A 20,348-nucleotide genomic window follows, 5' to 3' on the forward strand; every position below is an offset into this window, starting at 1 on the left:
TCTTAGAGATCAACTAGACTCCATCTGGTCCGAGGTCAGGGTTGGGGAAGATGAGCTTAAAATACACTGTGAGGGGCTTTAGAGAAGATGCAGGCAGGAATGTCCTCCTCACATGATAAACCTTGAAATAGTTATTAAGGGAGGCTGCAGTTCCTGGCAGAGAGAGGGTATCTTAAAATGGTTTTCCTCCTGCCGGCAGGGAGTTATGTGGGGTTCTTGCTGGAGATTGAAGCAGATCATGGACTCTCTAGCTTCCTTTCAGTTTATGATTCTATGTAAAGGAAAAAAAACCTATAAAACTTTAAGAACTTTTGGAAGGGATCTGGACCAACAGTAAGAATTTCTCAGGTATCTTAGAATTAAAGCACAGTGAAAAATGTCTTTCAAGTCTCTGCGTAAGGATTAAGGTCGGAGGCTAGAAAAAAGGTTAATCCTGTGGAGAAGGAAAAAAATACAACTTGGAAAAAAGGTGTAATTTCATCAATCTTAACTGAGGAGGCATACTGAAGGTCATGCGTAGCAAAGTCCAAATAGCATATTTAGAGGAAGTAACTAGCTAAATAGAAGAAGTGAATCTTAGAACACAAGCCTTAAGAAAAGTTTTTGTGTACTTTATTATCAATAGTTTTGATGGTGACAGTGGTGGTTGTTCTCTGTGCCTCAGTTCCCTCATTTGTAAAATGGGGATTAAGACTGTGAGCCCCCCGTGGGACAACCTGATCACCTTGTAACCTCCCCAGCGCTTAGAACAATGCTTTGCACATAGTAAGCGCTTAATAAATGCCATTATTATTATTATTGTTTAGGACTCTGACCACAACAATGGATTTTTCATACTTTCCTCTTCTCTCACTCCTTTCTGCATTACCCTGACTTGCTTCCTTTATTCATCCCCACCTCCTAGCCCCACAGCACTTATGCACATATCTGTAATTTATTTATTTATATTAATGTCTGTCTCCCCCTCTAAACTGCGAGCTAGTTGTGGGCAGGGGGTGTATCTATTTATTGTTATATTGTACTCCCCCAAGCTCTTAGTATGGTGCTCTGCACACGGTGAGCGCTCAATAAATATGATTGACAGACTGAGGATTTCTCAGAGAACCACCCATACACAGACTATGAGACAGGATAATGCAGAAACAAAATCTCTGAAGCAGACAGGCTTCACTTTCTGGGATAAGGACCGTTTTAGTTAGTTCGAACAAGCTGAGAAGCCATTAGTATTGCTGATTTGGTGAGACTGCTTGAATGAAGTTTGGCCAGCTGTTCAAAAGTGGGTTTGGGGCGAAATGAAGGGTTAAGGGAAAGAAGGACTTTTAAAAAGCTATTCCAGTTTTGTCCTTTTTTTGGCGGGGTTGGGGGCAATAGTCATGCATTGCCTAGTACTTTATTCCTTTTTAAAAAAGAGGAAGGAAAAGTTGAGTTTGATGTAGAGCTTAACCACTGATATCTGTAATAAACTCACAGTGAGTTTTGAACTCGAACAAAGCCCCCTGAAAATGACGCACATGAATTCTTGGAGCTGTTACACTGTCTCCTGGGGAGGCATTTTTCAAATTCAATCTCGGAATTCATCTGAATAGACGTTAGCTAGCAAAAGAACCAATGGTGGCACCACCCAAACATGCCTTCCTTGAACAAGTGGAAAGGATGTTTTGGGAAGAAAGGGATAACACTGTGGGAAACAGCAAATACAGAACTTTTTCAAGAGGCAGGTGAGGAGGAAATGAGTGAAGGATTAATAATAATAATAATGATGGCATTTATTAAGTGCTTACCATGTGCAAAGCACTGTTCTAAGCGCTGGGGGGGGGTTACAAGATGTTCAGGTTGTCCCACGGGGGGCTCACAGTCTTCATCCCCATTTTACAGATGAGGTAACTGAGGCACAGAGAAGTGAAGTGACTTGCCCAAAGTCATACAGCTGACAATTGGCGGAGCCGAGATTTGAACCCATGAACTCTGACTCCAAAGCCCGGGCTCTTTCCACTGAGCCATGCTGCTTCTGATTAGAGTTTTTAAAAGGTGCAATTTTATACTTTTTCTTGCTTTGGAAATTATGGGAAGTCCATGCCTTTGACTTTTGAACAGGAAAGCTAAATAGGCAATCATTCCCTAGATTCTTGATTCAGAATAAATGGAATAACATCCAGGCCGCTTTGCCAGAAAAATATGGACCCTTGTCTGCTGACTGATCAGAGGGAAATTTAATGCTAGAAAGCAATAATGATAAATGTGGTATTCGTTAAATGCTTTCTGTGTGCCAAGCCCTGTGGAAGATATAATATGACCATATTTGCTACCCATATGGCTCACAGTCTGCGGGGGGCAGAAACGGAGAACAGGTATTTCATTCCTACTTTACTGATGAGGAAACTGAAGCTCAGAGAAGTTGAGTGACTTGCCCAGGGAAACACAGCAGACAAGTGGAGGAGCCAGGATTAAACCCAGGTCTTCCGACACCCAGATCCATGCTCTTTCCATTAGGCCATCTCAGGGCATCCACTATGTAAATATTGTTTTGATCCCAAGTATTAGATTTACTCTGGAGAGAGGGTCAAAAATAGTCATTTTCCCCGGAAAAATCCACCCTGACATGTCCTTACCCCATTAGACTTGGCCAGAGCCTTCCCTGATGACTATTTCATTTAACTCATATTTTTTGTGGTACATATTGTAGCATAGGGGGTAAGGGCGGGGGCAGTGGTCCTCTCAGCTGGGTAACTGGCAGCCCTGCTCAACCCAGGGCTCTGACAAGACCTGAAAGTTTCCAATCAGGGTTGAAAAGACCCAAGATTGTTGCTCTTAGGCCTGTTGGCTCTTTGACGCTATCTCCTCCCCAGTCTCCCTCCCCCCTCTAAAATCCCCGCTCCCCCTCTTTCCCCCAACTCACAATAAAACTTTGGCACCTGTGGGTGACAATATCTGTGATTTGCTCACTTAGCTATCGCTGATAGTCTCACCTCTTCCACATACGTACTTTTTATGCTTTAATTTCCAATTAATAATTAACTGATAAGAACTGAACTTGATCTTATAAATGCAAAGCCAGCAAAGAAGCAGCATTGTAACGGAGATTATAACAGAAAATTGTGTACTGTCTTACCTGTATTCATCTTCAAGGTTACTGTTTTTGCAAGGCAGTGATATTTGAGAAAATGTCCATGTGCAGCTGATTTGTGGGTATGCTCTAAGTTTGACTGCAAAGCAAAACTCTTCATTCAGATCAATTTCATAGTCTTCTTTCGTATTGGATGCATTTATGAACCCTTTTTCTGTAAGGACATATTAAGGAGTTTAGGGTAAAGCTGTATTCCATTATACTGCAAATCGGATCACTAAAAGATACTCTGCAAGTCGGGTGTGTCATTCCAAAGCGAAATGCTGTTTTCCCTACTATGACCCATGATATATTTTTGATCACTTCAGATTGCCCAAGGAAATAGTCACATTCCTTAACTTGTAAGATTCAGTCACTTTTACTGAGGTTGAAGGTTCATCTGATCTGAAATTCCCTAGGTGAAATCTGATTTTAATGGACAAAACTGGGGCCCCAAATTTTGGCTCTCTGAGTGTCAAGGTAGCGCTCCCAGGTTAGCTCTGTGGTTCCTTGTTGAAGTGCTCACTGGGAGAGATTGTCGAAAATGATTTACACAAAGTCCTGAATGGCTCCCAGGGCCTGCCTTCACCCCAAACTGCCAATACTCTAAAGCAGGCCACTAACCCCTTTCCATCATTTTCTCCTAGCTGGCCCTTCCTGCCTCATCTCTTCCTGCCACATTTCTTCTCCCTTTTCCCCATTCCTTCCTGCTCCCACTTCTCACTTCCCCCATTCCTCTCTGTCTCATTTCAACCTTCCTCATTCCCTCCTTTTTCCTTTTTGTCTCCCCACTCCCCAACCTGAGTTCCAGCTTCAATTTAGGTCTGATTGCCACTCCCATGAGATTGGCATCTCTTCCAAGATAAGGACCACTTCTCTGGAATGGTCCCCAAGCTTCACAGTGCTCTGCACATGGTCCACACTCAATAAAAGCTGTTGCTATAGCAGTGAGCCCACCTTATATCTTAACCTGGGTTCTAATCCCGGCTCTGTCGCATGACTGCTGTGTGACCTCAGGCAAGTGGCTTCTCTGGGTTTCAGTTACCTCATCTGTAAAATGGGGATTAAGACTGTGAGCCCCATGTGGGACAGGGACTGTGTCCAACCTGATTAACTTGTATCTACCCCAGTGCTTAGGACAGTGCTTGGCACGTAGTAATAATAATAACAATAATGATGGCATTTATTAAATGCTTACTACGTGCACAGCACTGTTCTAAATCCTGGGGAGGTTACAAGGCGATCAGGTTGCCCCATGGGGGGCTCTCAGTCTTAATCCCCATTTTACAGATGAGGGAACTGAGGCACAGAGAAGTTAAGTGACTTGCCCAAAGTCACACAGCTGACAATTGGCAGAGCCGGGATTTAACCCCTGACCTCTGACTCCAAAGCCCGTGCTCTTTCCACTGAGCCACGCCGCTTCTCCAAGGAAAGCACTTAACAAGTACCACACTGATCATTATTATTAACCCCTGCAGTAAGGTGGTCCCACAATAGACAGCACCACATTTCTTGACAAATTCTTCATTTCCTGCCCATTTCACCACTTATCCTCGCCCTCCCGGAGACCTGACAGACAGGCAGTGTTCTCAGTGGCAGTACTCGACTCTACATGCAAAAAATGCACTTAACTGTGTCGGCAACATGGATTACCTAAGACTGTAACCAAAGCTGTTCTGCTGGTATCCTCTGAGGAAGAACAAGTATAATGTCCAGCATCACTTCTTCCCACTGATGAGACAAAGGCGAACAAAATCCGTGCCATAGTTCTGTTGCTTTGATACCCACTAATCTCAAAGTAGCTGCCCTAAATTGGAACAAAACACAAATTTTGCATTTAGTGCATTTGAGTCAGCCTTTATTATGTCCCATAGATAAACATCTGGCCTTACCTCTTGTAATTCTTTATTTTCCACCTTCCACGTGAGTCCAAACCGGTGGTCTTTATGAACAGCTTTGCATCTTATCAACAACGGCTCCCCGATTTTAAGAAAGAATTGTGGTAGGGGTGCTTGTGGTGCTTTATTTAGATCTACAAAGTGAAGAAAGTCAACAAGGAAAAAAAATCCTCCCGATAAGTTGAAACCCGGAACATTCTAAAGAAGAGTAAATCTTGAGTGCCCCATCACAGTGAATCCACAGCTTGCTTTTGGTTCCGAGACCATGGAAATCTTTTTTTAAAACAGAAAACAGTATTTCCCGTAATTTGTACAGCAAACACTCATGTAGCTATCTAATGATTATCTGGGTATTAGGATGAAAAAGCCTTCAGAATCTGGACATTTTCTGTCCACACTCTGAAATCCTCCCCCACTCCTAGAGCTCTGGGCTTGGGGTGGGGGCTTGGTTATTTTTAGCCCCCCAACTGCTAAAGCCCGGGGCTCCAGAGATGCCTTGGCTCCCTCTGGAATCCTGGGATGGGGTCCAGGGGTCCTGAATTAGAAATGGGACCGGGTATTACCTTCCTTTTTTATGGTATTTGTTAAGTGTTTACTATGTGTTTTTCTTATTGCCATTATTATTATTACTATTTATATTTGTCAAGTGCTTACTATATGTTGAGCATTGTTCTAAGCGCTGGGGTAGATACAGTTTAAACAGGTTGGGCACAATCCATCACACACTGTTCTAAGCACTGGGGTAGGTACAAGTCAAATAGGTCATTCACAGTCCCTATCTCACAAGGGGCTCACAGTTTAAAGAGGAGGAAGAGCAGGTATCCCCATTTTTCAGTTGAGGAAACTGAGGCATAGAGAAGTTAAGTGACTTGCCCAAGGTCACACAGTAAGCAATTGGCAGAGCCAGGATTAAAACCCGGGTTCTTTTGAACACCTTTCCCTAAAGTGGAGAATTAGGATTATTAGGAGTGTTTCTTAGACATATTTTTATGTTCCCTTTCCTCCAAATTGTGATAGCAAATTCCCCTGTTCTGTGACCCTGGGTGAATCATTTTTCTGGGCCTCAGTTTTGTCATCTGAACAATGGGAATTCAATACCTGTTCTCCCTCCCCTTAGACTGTGAGCTTCCTGTAGGACAAGGGCCATGTGCGACCCGATTATCTTGTACCTACCCCAGAACTTAGCATATAATAATAACAGCTTAACAAGTACCACAATTATTAATTTTATTATCATGAACCTGAACAGGAATAAAAAGGAATTTCACTTTACTGTTACCTAGTGTAAAGAGCTTGGTACACTCCCGGCCCAATTCATTCCTCGCACAGCACCAGATGTCTGTTCCTAATAACTCATGCTGTACCATCTCCTCTCTCTTCAAGATGGCGAGACTTGTCTTCCTACAGCTACATTTGAAAGACAAAGCTCAGTGAATGTTCAAGAATAAAGAAAGGGGAAATTAAAGGCCCTAAAGCAGTAATATAAAGGAGTGGAGACTGTAGAACAAATCAGTTGAAGAAGACAGACCCTAGAGAAGTCAGAAATGAAGCCTCAGCTTTATGTAGACATACTCATTTTTATGATCGGTGTATCGTTTCTTTCAAATGATGGCGGTGGCAGTGGCATCATCATCATCATCATCATCAGTCGTATTTATTGAGCGCTTACTGTGTGCAGAGCACTGTACTAAGCGCTTGGGAAGTACAATTTGGCAACATAATTTGGCAGCAGTGGGAAGCAGGAGGGTAGGAGGTCATGAATACTTGGCCCAGTGGAAAGTGGAAAGAGCCCAGGGCTGGGAGTCAGGAGACCTAGGTTCAATCCTGGCTCCTCCCCTTGCCTGCTGGGTGACCTGGAGCAGGTCACTTAATTTTTCTGGGTCTCAGTTTCCCCATCTGTAAAATGGGATTCAACACCTCTTTTCCCTCCCTTTCTGACAGTGAGCACCATGTTGGGCAGAAACTGCATCTGATCTGGCTAAATACAATATAGGGCTTAGCCCAGTGTTTGGAACATTATAGACATTTAATAAATACCACAATTATTAATATTAAAATGACCACAGAAGGAGGAGTTGCGGCTGGCGGAGCAGGAAAAGCTGCTAGAGAGAGCCTACCCAGAGGACTCGAAGAAGGAAGGCGGGAGTGTAGACTGGCCCACAGGCCAGTGAAGGACAGTGAGAAGTCTGGCTATGTTGGTCTCTGTCAGAGGCCACTAGTCCCACTAGTCCCCAGTTCCTCAGAAGGGGTGGGTGGCCAGGAGGGAAGACTGCGAGCCCGTTGTTGGGTAGGGACCGTCTCTATATGTTGCCAATTTGTACTTCCCAAGCGCTCAGTACAGTGCTCTGCACACAGTAAGCGCTCAATAAATACGGTTGAATGAATGAAATGAGGGAAGGGTGCACATAGTGGATTGATTAATTGACTGATCGAGCTTTCTGGGTCACAGGTTTTAATTCTACGGTGGGGGCTGGAACTCTGCTGAGCAATTAGGGAACGTTTACCCAACTGTCGGGATACAGTACGCTGCGGTGTTGGGAGAAATGGTTGCGTGCATGTGTTTGGCTGTGTTAGAAGGAATGGTTTTGCACATGTGCATGGGCGAAGCAGCATGGCTTAGTGGATAGAGCATGGGTCTGGGGGTCAGAAGGTCATGCGTTCTAAACCCAGCTTTGCCACATATCTGCTGTGTGGCTTTGGCCAAGTCACTTGACTTCTCTGGGCCTCAGTTACCTCATCTGCAAAATGGGGATTAAGAGTGTGAACCCTATGAGGGACAAGGACCGTGCCAACCTAACTTGTATCTACCCCAGTGCTTGGCACATAGTAAGCACTTAACAAGTACCATTATTATTATTATTAATAACAGGTGAGTCCTAAAGCTTGAATTTACCTTAGTGCAGAGTTTTGCAAGAAAGCTGCCCCTGTGTTGTTGGAGAACTGGGTGTCTTTTGTATAAGCAGGGGTGGGAGAACGGAGGAGGAGGATGCAGGCGAATTGTGTGTTTTCTGCTGTTTACTAAGTCCAACTTTATTCTAAAATATGAGCTTTGGAAGGATGAGTGCGTTCAGGCACGACAGCATGTGTGCCCGAAAGCGGAGAGAGCTAGAAAACAGAACAGCAGTGAACAGCAGCGCATTACAACCATTTTGCCCCATTCAATCCCTCCTGCCTCATGAATTTTACACCAATATGCAATGAGACCTTACCAAATGAAAACAAAAGAATAACACAGTACTGTAGAAACAAAGATACTGTCAATGTTCCAACCTGTTCAGTGTAAGCTCCTTGTGGGCAGGGATCTTATCTACCAACTTTATTGTATTGTCCTCTCCCTAGTTCTTAGTAAAGTGCTCTGCACACAGCAAGTGTTCAATAAATACCATTGACTGATTGATAGTAATGTAGCACAAAGCTTGGCACGTAGTAAATGTTGAATAACCTCTTTAATAAGCAAAAGATAAAAAGGGAGAAAAGTGACTTTCTCTGGAAAGCTATTTCGTGACAAAGCTGGGCCTTCTGCAACTGAACTACCACTAAGTGCTAAACTGACTCCCTTGGTTCAGAGGCCTGCACCCAGCTTGGGAGACGGCACCCCAGTGAGGAGTGGGACGCGGGGAACATGGGAGGCGGTACCTCTCGCTGAGGGTCTGGCAAAACAGCCATTCCATCACGGGCTCAGGGAAGCTGTCAGACACACAATCCACTGAATCCTGGTCTTCCAGTTTCCTGAAGTAGGGCTTCCTTAAGTTTCCTGTTTGAAGAAATCGAGAGATAGCAGTGATAGTAAAGGTATTTATTAAGCACCTACTGTGTGCAGAGCCCTGTACTAAGCACTGGGAAGGACCACCCGGGTGAGGACTAGACACTGTCCGTGCCCTCCAAGGGACTCCAGAGCCACAAGAAGAGATGAGTTGATCTTTGATAGAACAGTGCTTGGCACCTAGTAACCACTTTGTACGTGTCATATGTAACCAACTCAACCAACTTACTCTGAAACTGCAAAGGATTTGGGTCAGCATACCCTAGTGGAAAGAGCACGGGCCTGAAAATCAGAGGTTGTAGGCTCTAATCCCGACTCCACCGCATGTCTGCATGTAACCTTGGACAAGTCACTTAACTTCTTTGGACCTCAGTTACCTCATCTGTCAAATGGGGATGAAGACTGTGAGGCCCACGTGGGACAGAGACTGTGTATGATCTGATTACCTGGTATCTACCCCAGCTCTTAGAAAATGTTTGGCACACAGTAAGCACTTAACGAACACCACAGTTATTATTAAATGCACAGGCCAGACAACAGCACTGTCCCATGTACGATAACTTCCAGGGGCTGGCCAAAGTCGTACTCATAGCTTATAGGGACAGCTTATTGTGGCATTTATTAAATGCTTACTAGATGCCAGGCAATGTGCTAAATGCTAAAATAGATAAGAGACGATCAGAACTAACACAGTCCCTGCCTCCCACAGGACTCTAAGAGCAAAGATCCTCTCCCTATTGCCCAGAAGAAGGAGCTGAAGCCCAGAAGGGTTTGGTGACCTGCCCAAGGTCACGCAGCATGACAGGGATGAAGCTGGGACTCGAACTCTTTCCAAACGGCCATGCTACTAAGAGCCCAGAGGGCGTTACCAATGCAATGTACTGAAGAAAACTAGGTGACAGTAGTAATAATAATAATAATAATAATGATGGTATTTGTTAAGCGCTTACTATGGGCAAAGCACTGTTCGAAGTGCTGGGGAGGTTACAAGGTGATCAGGTTGTCCCACGGGGGGCTCACAGTTTTAATCCCCATTTTACAGATGAGGTAACTGAGGCACAGAGAAGTGAAGTGACTTCCCAAAGTCACACAGCTGACAGTTGGCGGAGCCGGGATTTGAACCCATGACCTCTGACTCCAAAGCCCGGGCTCTTTCCACTGAGCCATGTTATGGGTCCCATCCACGTCAGCCACTGATGCGGACACCCCATTTGGACTTACGTTTTACACTCACTGCAAACAGCACTGTGCAAATCGTCGTTCCATTGTGAACTGAGAGGAGGTATTCTCCGGCTTGGGTTTCTGTCATTTTCGAAATGACCAGAGAAAGAACAGTCCTGTAAAACAGGAAACAAAACTTATTATTTTGGCAACTGTGAAACTGATAGAAGAGCCCATCGCTCAGCACAAAATCAGAGATCTGTTGGCCTCGTCTTGGTCTTACCTGTAACTGCCACGGCAATGAGCAGGGTCTGCCCAGGTGACCCCACCCCGCGTTCCCGCTAACAGAGGCTTCCTTCTGGGAAGACACAATCTCGACCATGGGCAGCCTGTGGCTGGGCCATGATAACAATAATTACAGTATTTAAGAGGCATTCATCGGGTGCTAAGCTAAGCAGATCAGGCTCAGCTCCTGTTCCACACAGGGCTCACCAATCTGAGAAGCAGAGAGAGAGTGGAGCTTCTCCTCATTTTCCAGATGAGGAAACTGAGGCCCAGAGAGGTTAAATAACTCACTCAAGTTTGCACAGCAGGACAGGGCAGAGCTGGAGGTAATTCCTGGTTTACCTGATCCCAGTTCCATAAAGCCTAGGTGCCTCCATATTCATGGGTTTCTGCTAGGGAAATCTCACTTTGGTTCAAATGGAAAATGATCCCAGCCTCTTTTATTTTGAAGAATTCTGACAAAAATCTGTCACATCATTTCCCCTCCCTCACTGAGGACCTCATGTTCACAGGGAGAGAGCACTGCATTTCACAGTCTGTGGTCATAGAGGGAGGGAGAGAACTGTGTAGGTAAGAGTATCATCTTCAGAGTCACATGCCCAGCCTATGCATTCCACTTCTCTAGCGTCAGCTTATCCACCGTGCTCCGATCGTTACTATCTCACCACTGACCCCTTTCTCACAACCTTCCCCTGGCCTGGAACTCCCTCCCCATTCTGTTGTATAGTACTCTCCCAAGTGCTTAGTACAGTGCTCTGCACATAATAAGTGCTCAATAAATACCACTGATGGGTTGACTGATGCCATGGGTCTTGTCCCAAAGTTTGCAGGACTGGGTCCTGGCTGAAAACATCAGTAGAGAGGTTTGGACTGGTAAATTATTGAGTAGTCCCCAATAAATTATAAGATCCACGTGGGTAGGGGTAGCATTTACCAACTCTGTTATATTGCACTTTTCCAAGTGCTTAGTACAGTGCTCTGCACACAGTAAGTGCTCAATAAATACAGTTGACTGACTGGTCCATGGTCGGATAGAGGGAAAGGTAGGGATGTAGAGGGAAAGGCTAAGAATATTTGGAACACCGTCTTCTAAATAGCTAAGATGGACATCCAGGAGGACTGTTCACCCAAATATCTTATTTAAATGGAGAGGCAGCACTGGATTGAATGGAACACCGGTATGACCTAATAGTGCTTTGCACATAGTAAATGCTTAATAAATGCCATTAAAAAAAAGGTCTTGCTGATGGCTTTGTGTCCACTCTGGGTGCCTGATGGGCAGACAGCATTTTAGGTGGGGCCCGGGGGAATCTCACTGCAGTCAAATGAGTTCAAGGACCTTGTTCGCCAATCTACTGCTTAAAGCATACAGTATTATAAAAAATAATATTTGTAAAGTGTGTGTTTGCCTAAACAGCTCTGTTCATCAGGTTGAGGTGCAAAGAAGAGAGCCAGAGTTCCTTTCAGATAGGACTAATGAAACCATATTCAGTCAATCAATGGTATTTATTGAGGGCTTACTGTGTGTAGAGCATTGTTTTAAGCATTTGGAAGACTACAATACCCCAGATTTGGTAGACGTGTTCCCTGCCCTCAAGGAGCCTGCAGCCTGGAAGGGGAATTGAAGGAAAAACACTTTCTAGCATTTTTATCACAGCAAAATAACATTCAGGCTTAAAAGCCAAATTTAAAATACTCAATCTCCCCCTTATGGTTTCTACACTATTTTACCAGTTCATTCACTGCAGTATTTTCCCAGGAACAACATTCATTCATCATGGTTTGTTTTAATCCAAGTTACAATAGCCAGGGCAGCAAGATGAGAAATTTGAAAACTTGAAATTTGAAAGTTAAGTTCCCTTTTCCTAGCAAGAAAGAGTTTTTCTGGGACTTAGGTTTTCTAGTTACCTGTTTTCTGAGTCAAAATCAGGTTGGCAGTCAATGGGGTTGTGACTCGAGACCCAAAGGCATGAAACATTTCCCAGAATGTTCAGCGTCACTTGCAGAGTAGCAGTGGCAAAGATACCAATTTCCACTGGTTTAATAGCTTGGTAGGCCGCTGTTGGATCTCGATGTTTCAGAAAGCAGCCAAGATCTTCCACCAACACTTGATCCGAAACCTGTCCCGTGACAAAAAACATCAGAATAAAAAATATGGCTGACTTTTCTTTGAGCAAATTACCCAGTTCTTTTCCTGCAAAACACAGCCCTACGTTGAAAACAGAATATTTAAAGCCACGGGGTCTAGTGAAAAGAACACAGGACTTGAAGTCAGGGAACTCAGATTCTAGACCCGTCTTAGCCACTCGCCTGCTGTGTGACCCTGGGCAAGTCACTTAACTGCTCTGGGCCTCAGTTTCCTCATCTTTAAAATGGCGAAGACTGAAAGCAAGAGGAAGGGAACATGGATCCATAGAAAGTGGCACAAATACATCAGGTGAAATAACTGAATATACAATTCAGAGAAAATATGAAGGCACAGAGGGAAAGTACATTTAGTCTAGTTGGTTGATTTAAGATTAATTATCAGAAACAATCTGTGTCCATAATTATTCTTTTGGCATTGCTTTACCATAGGTGATGTTGACGATATCCATGTTGACGAGCTGTTGATTTTGGAGGCAAGTAAAACACACCTAATTCCCGATGGTTCTTGGTTTGTCATGGAACCAACAGTCATTGCTGAAATGACCACAGCTGTAAAACAAAATTCACAAAATCCTGTATGTGGCTTTCTGAAGAAAGTACCCATTGACTTTTCATTGTAACACACTATAGAAATACATGGATTACTTTCCAGGTGGTCAAACTCTTTAGGACAACTCCTTAGGAAAAATGTTACGATCCTAAAGTGATCTTCCACACCTGGGGGTAGAAGGATACACTCACTGAGGTTGCACAAATCTATTTTATTATAATCATAATAATAATTTGTTAAGTACTTACTATGCCAGGCACTAAACTATATGTTGCCAACTTGTTCTTCCCAAGAGCTTAGTACAGTGCTCTGCCACAGTAAGTGCTCAATAAATACGATTGATGATGGTGATGATAAACTAAGTACTGGGGTGGATAGAAGCGAATCAGATTGGACCTAGTCCCCATCCCATATGGAACCCACAGTCTTAATCCCCATTTTACAGATGAGGGAAATGAGGCACAGAGCAGTGAAGTGACTTTGTTACATTGAAATTACCCTCTGCTGGGAAACAGGAGGTATTGGGGCTCTTCATGGTGTTGCTTCCTGAATGCTTGAAAGCCACTGGAAAACCATTTCAATTACTACCATTACTAATGATAACACTGATGCTTGCTCAGTGCTTATCATGTGCCAAGCACTGTGCTGAACACCAGGTTAGATATAAGGTAATCAGATCGGACACTACCCCTGTCCTATAAGGGTTTCACAACGTAAGATGAAGAAAGAGCAGTTATCCCCGTTGTACAGGTGAGGCACCTGAGGCCCAGAGAGGCTGTGTGACTAGCCTAAAGTCACACAGCAGGCCAGTTGGGACTAGAACCTGGGTCTCCTGTCAATCAATCAATCAGTCTTAAGGACTCCCAATCCTATGCTGTTTCCACAAGGCCAAACTGCCTCCCTCCACTGTTTGATAAAGGTCTAATTACCTCTTTTACTAATGAGAAAACAGATGCCCAGATACCATGTACTGGCCATGCTAAGTACAGAATCAGGAGCAGTACTCCAATCCCCAGCTTGTGTGCCATTTGAAAAATGTGTGCACAATCTCTTAGAGCAAACTCCTACCACAAAAACTCAAATCAACTGGCAGAGTATTTGAAAAGTGTCAGATGGATCTCTTACTATAGCCAAGAAATATAAACCCAAGTAACTATATTAATCATTCTAATTCATTAATTCATTCAATCGCATTTACTGAGCGCTTACTGTGTGCAAAGCACTGTACAAGCGCTTGGGAGAGTACAATATGGCAAAAACAGACAGATTCCTGCCCACAACGAGCTCACAGTCTAATCAAGTCTAATCTAGATTCTGTAAACTCATTCTGGGTAGGGAACGTATTTACCAACTCTGTTTTACTGAACTCTCGCAAGTGCTTAGTACAGTGCACTGCACATAGTAAGCGTTCAATAAACAGGACTGACTGAGCGATCACTCATTGGCCTAATGGTGTGCAGAGTGCTGAACTACACTCTTGGGAGAGAACAATAGAGTTAGTGGGGAAGCTGGTCCTCCAGTAATCTCCAGTCTAGGAGGTAGACAATGAAATAAATGACAGTCAGGATGCAGAATAATAATTATGGAATTTGTTAAGGGCTTACTATGTGCTAAGCACTGTTAGAAAGGTACCCAGGGAAGAGGATCTCTAACAGGGAAGACAAAAATTGAAATATTTATAAGCAGAAGAATAGGGCCCTCTGTTGGCAGGTGATGTGACTAAATCTCCACTTTTAGAAAAGAATTTGGCATTTTATGGGTAATTTTGCCCAGCTCAGTAATACTACTAATGCTAATAGTTATACTACTATTACTACTACTACCACTACTACTATTACTACTACTACTACTACTACTACTACTACTACTACTACTACTACTACTACTACTACTACTACTATTTCTGATATTTGTTAAGCAGTTAATATGTCACCCAGCAGGCAGCTGGTAGAGGCGGCATTAGAACCCAAGTCTCATGCATAAAACTTTGTTAAAAAATGAGGACGCGAGAAATACAGAATGGAATGGGTGGGCCTGTTCCTAGGGTTTTTCAGCAGGTTCCTGACAGGCATGGAATGATTTCATTTCACCGGAAAGAGCTTTTGTATGGTATTCGTTAAGTGCTTACTATGTGCCAATCAATCGTATTTATTGAGTGCTTACTGTGTGCAGAGCACTGTACTAAGCGCTTGGGAAGTACAAGTTGGCAACATATAGAGATAGTCCCTACCCAACAGTGGGCTCACAGTCTAAAAGGTGTCAAACACTGTTCTGAGCCCTGGGGTAAATACAGATTAATTTGGTTCTTCTTCTTTATAGTATTTGCAAAGCACTTACTATGTACAATTGAATGAATGAATATGTACCAGGCACTGTATTAAGCCCAGGGATAGATACAAGGATAATTGGGTTGGACACAGTCCCCATCCCATATAGGGCTCACAGCCTTAATTCCCATTTCACAGATGAGGTAACTGAGGCACAGAGAAGTTAAGTGACTTGCCCGAGGTCACACAGCAGATAAGCAGCAGAGCCAGGATTAGAACTCACAGGCTTGTTCGCTATCCACTAGGAAATGCTGCTTCTCTAAAGAAAGAAGGTGGTAGAGGTGGATTGCAGTGGAGTTCAGTGAAGCTGCTCCCGACCCTGAAATGAACTAATTTTTAAATTTGGCTGACATTTGGAGGGCCAGGGTGGAAAAATTACACTTCATTGGCCAGGGATACAGAAGAGGGTTCCATCTGATTATCTTGTGGCTCGCAATAGTGCTTAGCCGAGTGCTTGGCACATAGTAAATGCTTAATAAATATCATGACAATTTGTACTTCAAAAATATTTATCGGCCTAGAAAATCCTAGAAATTATGAAAAGTTTTTGAAAGACTGTAAACTCCTCTAGTCTGTGCACTCCTTGTGGGCAGAGATCATGTCTACCAATTGTGTTATAGTGTACACTCCCAAGCTCTCAGTATAGTGCTCTGCACACAGCAAGTACTCAGTGAATGCAACTGATTGAAGTGGCTATTTGAAACAAAAGTATATTCTTTGTTTAATAAGAATTCTTTCCGAACCCGGAATAACCCCGTCACCCCATTACCTGTTTTTTTTTTTAAGTATTTGGTAAGTGCTTACTATGAGCCCAGCACGGTTGTAGGCGCTAGTTAATAAATACTTCAACATGCACAGCATTTCTGGGGGAAAGATATGGCATATGGCGGGGGGGTCGGTGAAGACCAACATTCCGTTTATGAAATTAAAATCACAGCTCCATCTCCCCAGAAAAAAAAACATTTAAGGAGGCTCAAGATACACACACACACACACATACACATCCATATAAATACCAGGATAGCTGTTAGACGTAGAAACTAACTTGCAATTATTCCAGCAACATGGCTTGTTCCTCTCCCTTGGCTTTCTCCTTTAGTCAACTTTGGTTTCCAAGAAAAGGGGGTGGCGGAGGAGGAGAGAGGGGGCTGAAACGTGGCAGCAATGTGGATAATTCCAGGGGGTCCCGATCTAAGGGCCCCCTACCAATACGCGGATGTCGCGATAAACTACCCAGCGGGACATTTTCAGGACATTTTCAGGTCTGCGCGCACATTCTCTCCTTTTTTCCGTTTAGAGAAAGTGTTTTCATCGACCCCCCTCTTAGAAGACTTCGTTCTTTGGACGGTTCGAGGCCAGGAGGATGGGGATGGGGGGGATGGGGGGGTCGGGCACCTGTGTTCCCCCTCCCACCGCCGCAATTACGCGCGCTGGGCGGACAAACGGGGGGAGAAGAGCGGGGTGAATCCGATCGCGCGCAATTCGGGAGCATGGGCGCCCCTGAATAATAGTAACACAAGACAATAATAATAATAACAATAATTAAGGCCTTTGTTAAGCGCTTACTAGGTGCCAGGCACTGTACTAGGCGCTGGGGTGCACACAAGCAAATCGAGTTGGACACAGTCCTGTCCCACGTGGGGGCTCACAGTCTCAATCCCCATTTTCCAGAGGAGGTGACTGAGGCCTAGAGACTTTGTGTGACTTCGGGCAAGTCACTTCACTTCTCTGTGCCTCAGTTTCCTCATCTGTAAATGGGGGATTAAGACTGTGAGCCCCCTGTGGGGCAACCTGATCGCCTTGTAACCTCCCCAGCGCTTAGAACAGTGCTTGGCACATAGTAAGCGCTATATAAATGCCATCATTATTATTATTTACTTAGAGAGAAGTGACTTCCCCAAGGTCACGCAGCTGACAAGTGGCGGAGTCAGGATCAGAACCCATGACCTTCTGATTCCCAGGCCTGGGTTGGTGAGGGGGGTTTTTGAGGGAAGGGTCTCAGAGGGCTGGGCCGGGAAACTGGACGGAAAGGATCATCGGTGGGACCGGGAGGGGTAATCATTTCCAAGGGAGAGGCGCGCAGGAGAGAGGAGAAAGAATGGAAAAGAGAAAGGAGGGAGAAGGGAAGCGGACAAAAAGACCCAAATGACTTGGAGAGGGGGAGGAAAAAAAGTGGGAGAGGGGCACAGGGAAGTGGGGGAGGCAAGGGGAGTGGTGAAAAGTGAAAGGAGAGAGAGGAGAAAGAGAGGGAGTGGAGAAAAAAGGGACAGGGAGGAGTAAAGGGGAAGGAGAGGGAAAAAGGAGTGGAGGGGGGAAAAGAGGGAGTGGGGAGGCGAAAAAGAAGGAGTGGGGTGGGGAAAAGGGAGTGGGGAGGGGAAAAAGAAGGAGAGGATGGGAAAAAGGGAGAAGGGAGGGGAAAAGGGAGTGGGGAGGAGAAAAAGAGGGAGTGGAGAGAGGAAAAGGAAGAAGTGGGGAGGAGAAAACGAGGGAGTGGAGGGGGGAAAAGAAGGAGTGGGATGGGAAAAAGGGAGTAGAGAGAGGAGAAGCAGCGTGGCTCAGTGGAAACAGCACGGGCTTTGGAGTCAGAAGTCATGGGTTCAAATCCCTGCTCTACCACTTGTCCTCTTTGTGACTTTGGGCAAGTCACTTAACTTCTCTGTGCCTCAGTTACCTCATCTGTAAAATGGGGATTAGACTGTGAGCCCCACGTGGGACAACCTGATCACCTTGTAACCTCCCGATAGCTTAGAACAGTGCTTTGCACCTAGTAAGCGCTTAATAAATGTCATTATTATTATTATTAAAAGGAAGGAATGGGGAGGAGAAAAACTGGGAGTGGAGAGGAAAAGGGGTGGAGAGGGTAAAAAGGAGTGGGGAGGAAAAAGGAGGGGGTGGAGAGAGGAAAAGGAGTGGAGAGGGGAAAAAGGAGTGGGGAGGGAAAAGGAGGGGGTGGAGAGAGGAAAAAGAGTGGAGAGGGGAAAAAGAAGGTGTGGGGAGGAGAAAAAGTGGGTGTGGAGAGAGGAAAAGGGGTGGAGAGGGAAAAAAAGAAGGGGTGGGGTGGGGAAAAAGGTGAGTGGAGAGGAAAAGGGAGTGAAGAGGGGAAAAAGGAGTGGGGAGGAAAAAGGAGGGGGTGGAGAGAGGAAAAGGAGTGGAGAGGGGAAAAAGGAGTGGGGAGGGAAAAGGAGGGGGTGGAGAGAGGAAAAGGAGTGGAGAGGGGAAAAAGAAGGAGTGGGGAGGAGAAAAAGAGGTGAGTGGAGAGAGGAAAAGGAAGGATTGAAAAGGGGAAAAGGAAGGATTGGGGAGGAGAAAAAGAGGGAGTGGAAAGGGGAAAAGGAAGGAATGGGGTGGGAAAAAGGGAGTGGGAAGGAGAAAAAGAGGGAGTGGGGAGGAGAAAAGGGAGTGGAGGGAGGAAAAGGAAGGAGTGGAGAGGGGAAAAAGAAGGAGTGGGGAGGAGAAAAAGTGGGTGTGGAGAGAGGAAAAGGGGTGGAGAGGGAAAAAAAGAAGGGGTGGGGTGGGGAAAAAGGTGAGTGGAGAGAGGAAAAGGAAGGAGTGAAGAGGGGAAAAAGGATGGGGAGGAGAAAAAGAGGGAGTGGGGAGGAGAAAAAGGGAGTGGAGAGAGGAAAAAGGAAGGAGTGGGGAGGAGAAAAAGTGGGAGTGGAGAGAGGAAAAGGGGTGGAGAGGGAAAAAAGGAGTGGGGTGGGGAAAAAGGTGAGTGGAGAGAGGAAAAGGAAGGTCTGAAGAGGGGGAAAAGGAATGGGGAGGAGAATAAGAGGGAGTGGGGAGGGGAGAAGGAAGGCCTGGAGAGGGAAAAAGAAGGAGTGGGGTGGGGAAAAAGAAGGAGTGGGGTGGGGAAAAAGAGGTGAGTGGAGAGTAGAGGAGAAAGGCAGGCGGTTGGGAGTCAGGCGGGGGCTGAAGGAGAGGAGCGCGGCTGCTGGGTGGGGGTCCGGGGGGCCGGGGGTCTTACCGAGCAGGCGGTGGAGGGCTTGGGCGGGGCGTGTCCGAGGAGCCCCCATGGGTCCGGAGCCCTCGGGTGGGCCAGGCCGCCGCCGCCGCCGCCGCCGCTGTCGTCCCCTCTGCCGACTGGCGCGCCCGGCGCTGCAGGTGGCTCTCTTAAAGCGCGCGTCACTGACCGCAGCACTCCAACCGGGGCGAGGAAGAAGAAGAAGGAAAAGAAAAAGAATTAACTCCCACCCACTGAGGGGGGGCGCCGGCCTCATGCAAGCGCTTACTACAGTGCTCTGCCCCTAGTAAGCACTCGATAAAAAGGATTGACTGAATGAAAAGCCTGAGAAGCAGCGTGGCTCCGTGGAAAGAGCCCGGGCTTGGGAGTCAGAGGTCGTGGGTTCTAATCCCGCCTCTGCCACTTGTCTGCTGGGTGACTGTGGCCAAGTCACTGCACTTCTCTGAGCCTCAGTTACCTCATCTGGAAAATGGGGATGAAGACTGGGAGCCCCAAGTGGGACAACCTGATCACCTTGTATCTACCCCAGCGCTGAGAACAGCGCTCGGCACATAATAACAATAATGGCATCTATTAAGCGCTTACTATGTGCAAAGTACTGTTCTAAGCGCTGGGGAGGATACAAGGTGATCAGGTTGCTCCACTTGGGGCTCACAGGCTTAATCCCCATTTTACAGATGAGGTAGGGTTTAACAATACCACTACTACTACTACTACTAATAGCATTTGTTAAGTGCTTACTATGTGCCAGGCACTGTTCTAAGCGCTGGGGTGGATATACCTGTATATATGTTTGTACATATTTGTTACTCTATTTATTTATTTTAGTTGTACATATTTATTCTATTTATTTTCTTTTGTTAATATGTTTTGTTTTGTTGTCAGTCTCCCCCTTCTAGACTGTGAGCCCACTCTTGGGTAGGGACCATCTCTATTTGTTGCCAACTTGTACTTCCCAAGCGCTTAGTACAGTGCTCTGCGCACAGTAAGCGCTCAATAAATACGATTGAATGAATGAATGAATACAAGGTAATCAGGTTGTCCCACGTGGCATAATAATGCTATTATTATTATGCCCCTGCCCAAAGTGGACAAGGTGCTTTGGTCCAGGGTGCCATAATCACAATAACAATACAATACAATTATAATGGT

At 45.3% G+C, this 20,348-nt stretch overlaps 1 protein-coding gene across 1 annotated transcript in view; it reads right to left on the minus strand.

The window, feature by feature from the left end:
- FLT3 (fms related receptor tyrosine kinase 3) overlaps positions 1-19,275 on the minus strand; it is a 39,149-nt gene extending 19,874 nt beyond the window's left edge. The window contains exons 1-9 of the mRNA XM_038761903.1: positions 19,200-19,275; positions 12,783-12,907; positions 12,119-12,330; positions 9,986-10,101; positions 8,638-8,755; positions 6,281-6,408; positions 4,996-5,135; positions 4,757-4,910; positions 3,110-3,278 (exon numbers count right to left, since the gene is read on the minus strand). Coding sequence (XP_038617831.1) covers positions 3,110-3,278; positions 4,757-4,910; positions 4,996-5,135; positions 6,281-6,408; positions 8,638-8,755; positions 9,986-10,101; positions 12,119-12,330; positions 12,783-12,907; positions 19,200-19,248 — 1,211 coding nt within the window. The 5' untranslated portion in view covers positions 19,249-19,275. The remainder of the gene's footprint in view (positions 1-3,109; positions 3,279-4,756; positions 4,911-4,995; positions 5,136-6,280; positions 6,409-8,637; positions 8,756-9,985; positions 10,102-12,118; positions 12,331-12,782; positions 12,908-19,199) is intronic.
- Positions 19,276-20,348: the final 1,073 nt, after the last annotated feature.

This window comes from Tachyglossus aculeatus, chromosome 20, assembly GCF_015852505.1.
Source record: "Tachyglossus aculeatus isolate mTacAcu1 chromosome 20, mTacAcu1.pri, whole genome shotgun sequence".
NCBI lineage: Eukaryota > Metazoa > Chordata > Mammalia > Monotremata > Tachyglossidae > Tachyglossus > Tachyglossus aculeatus.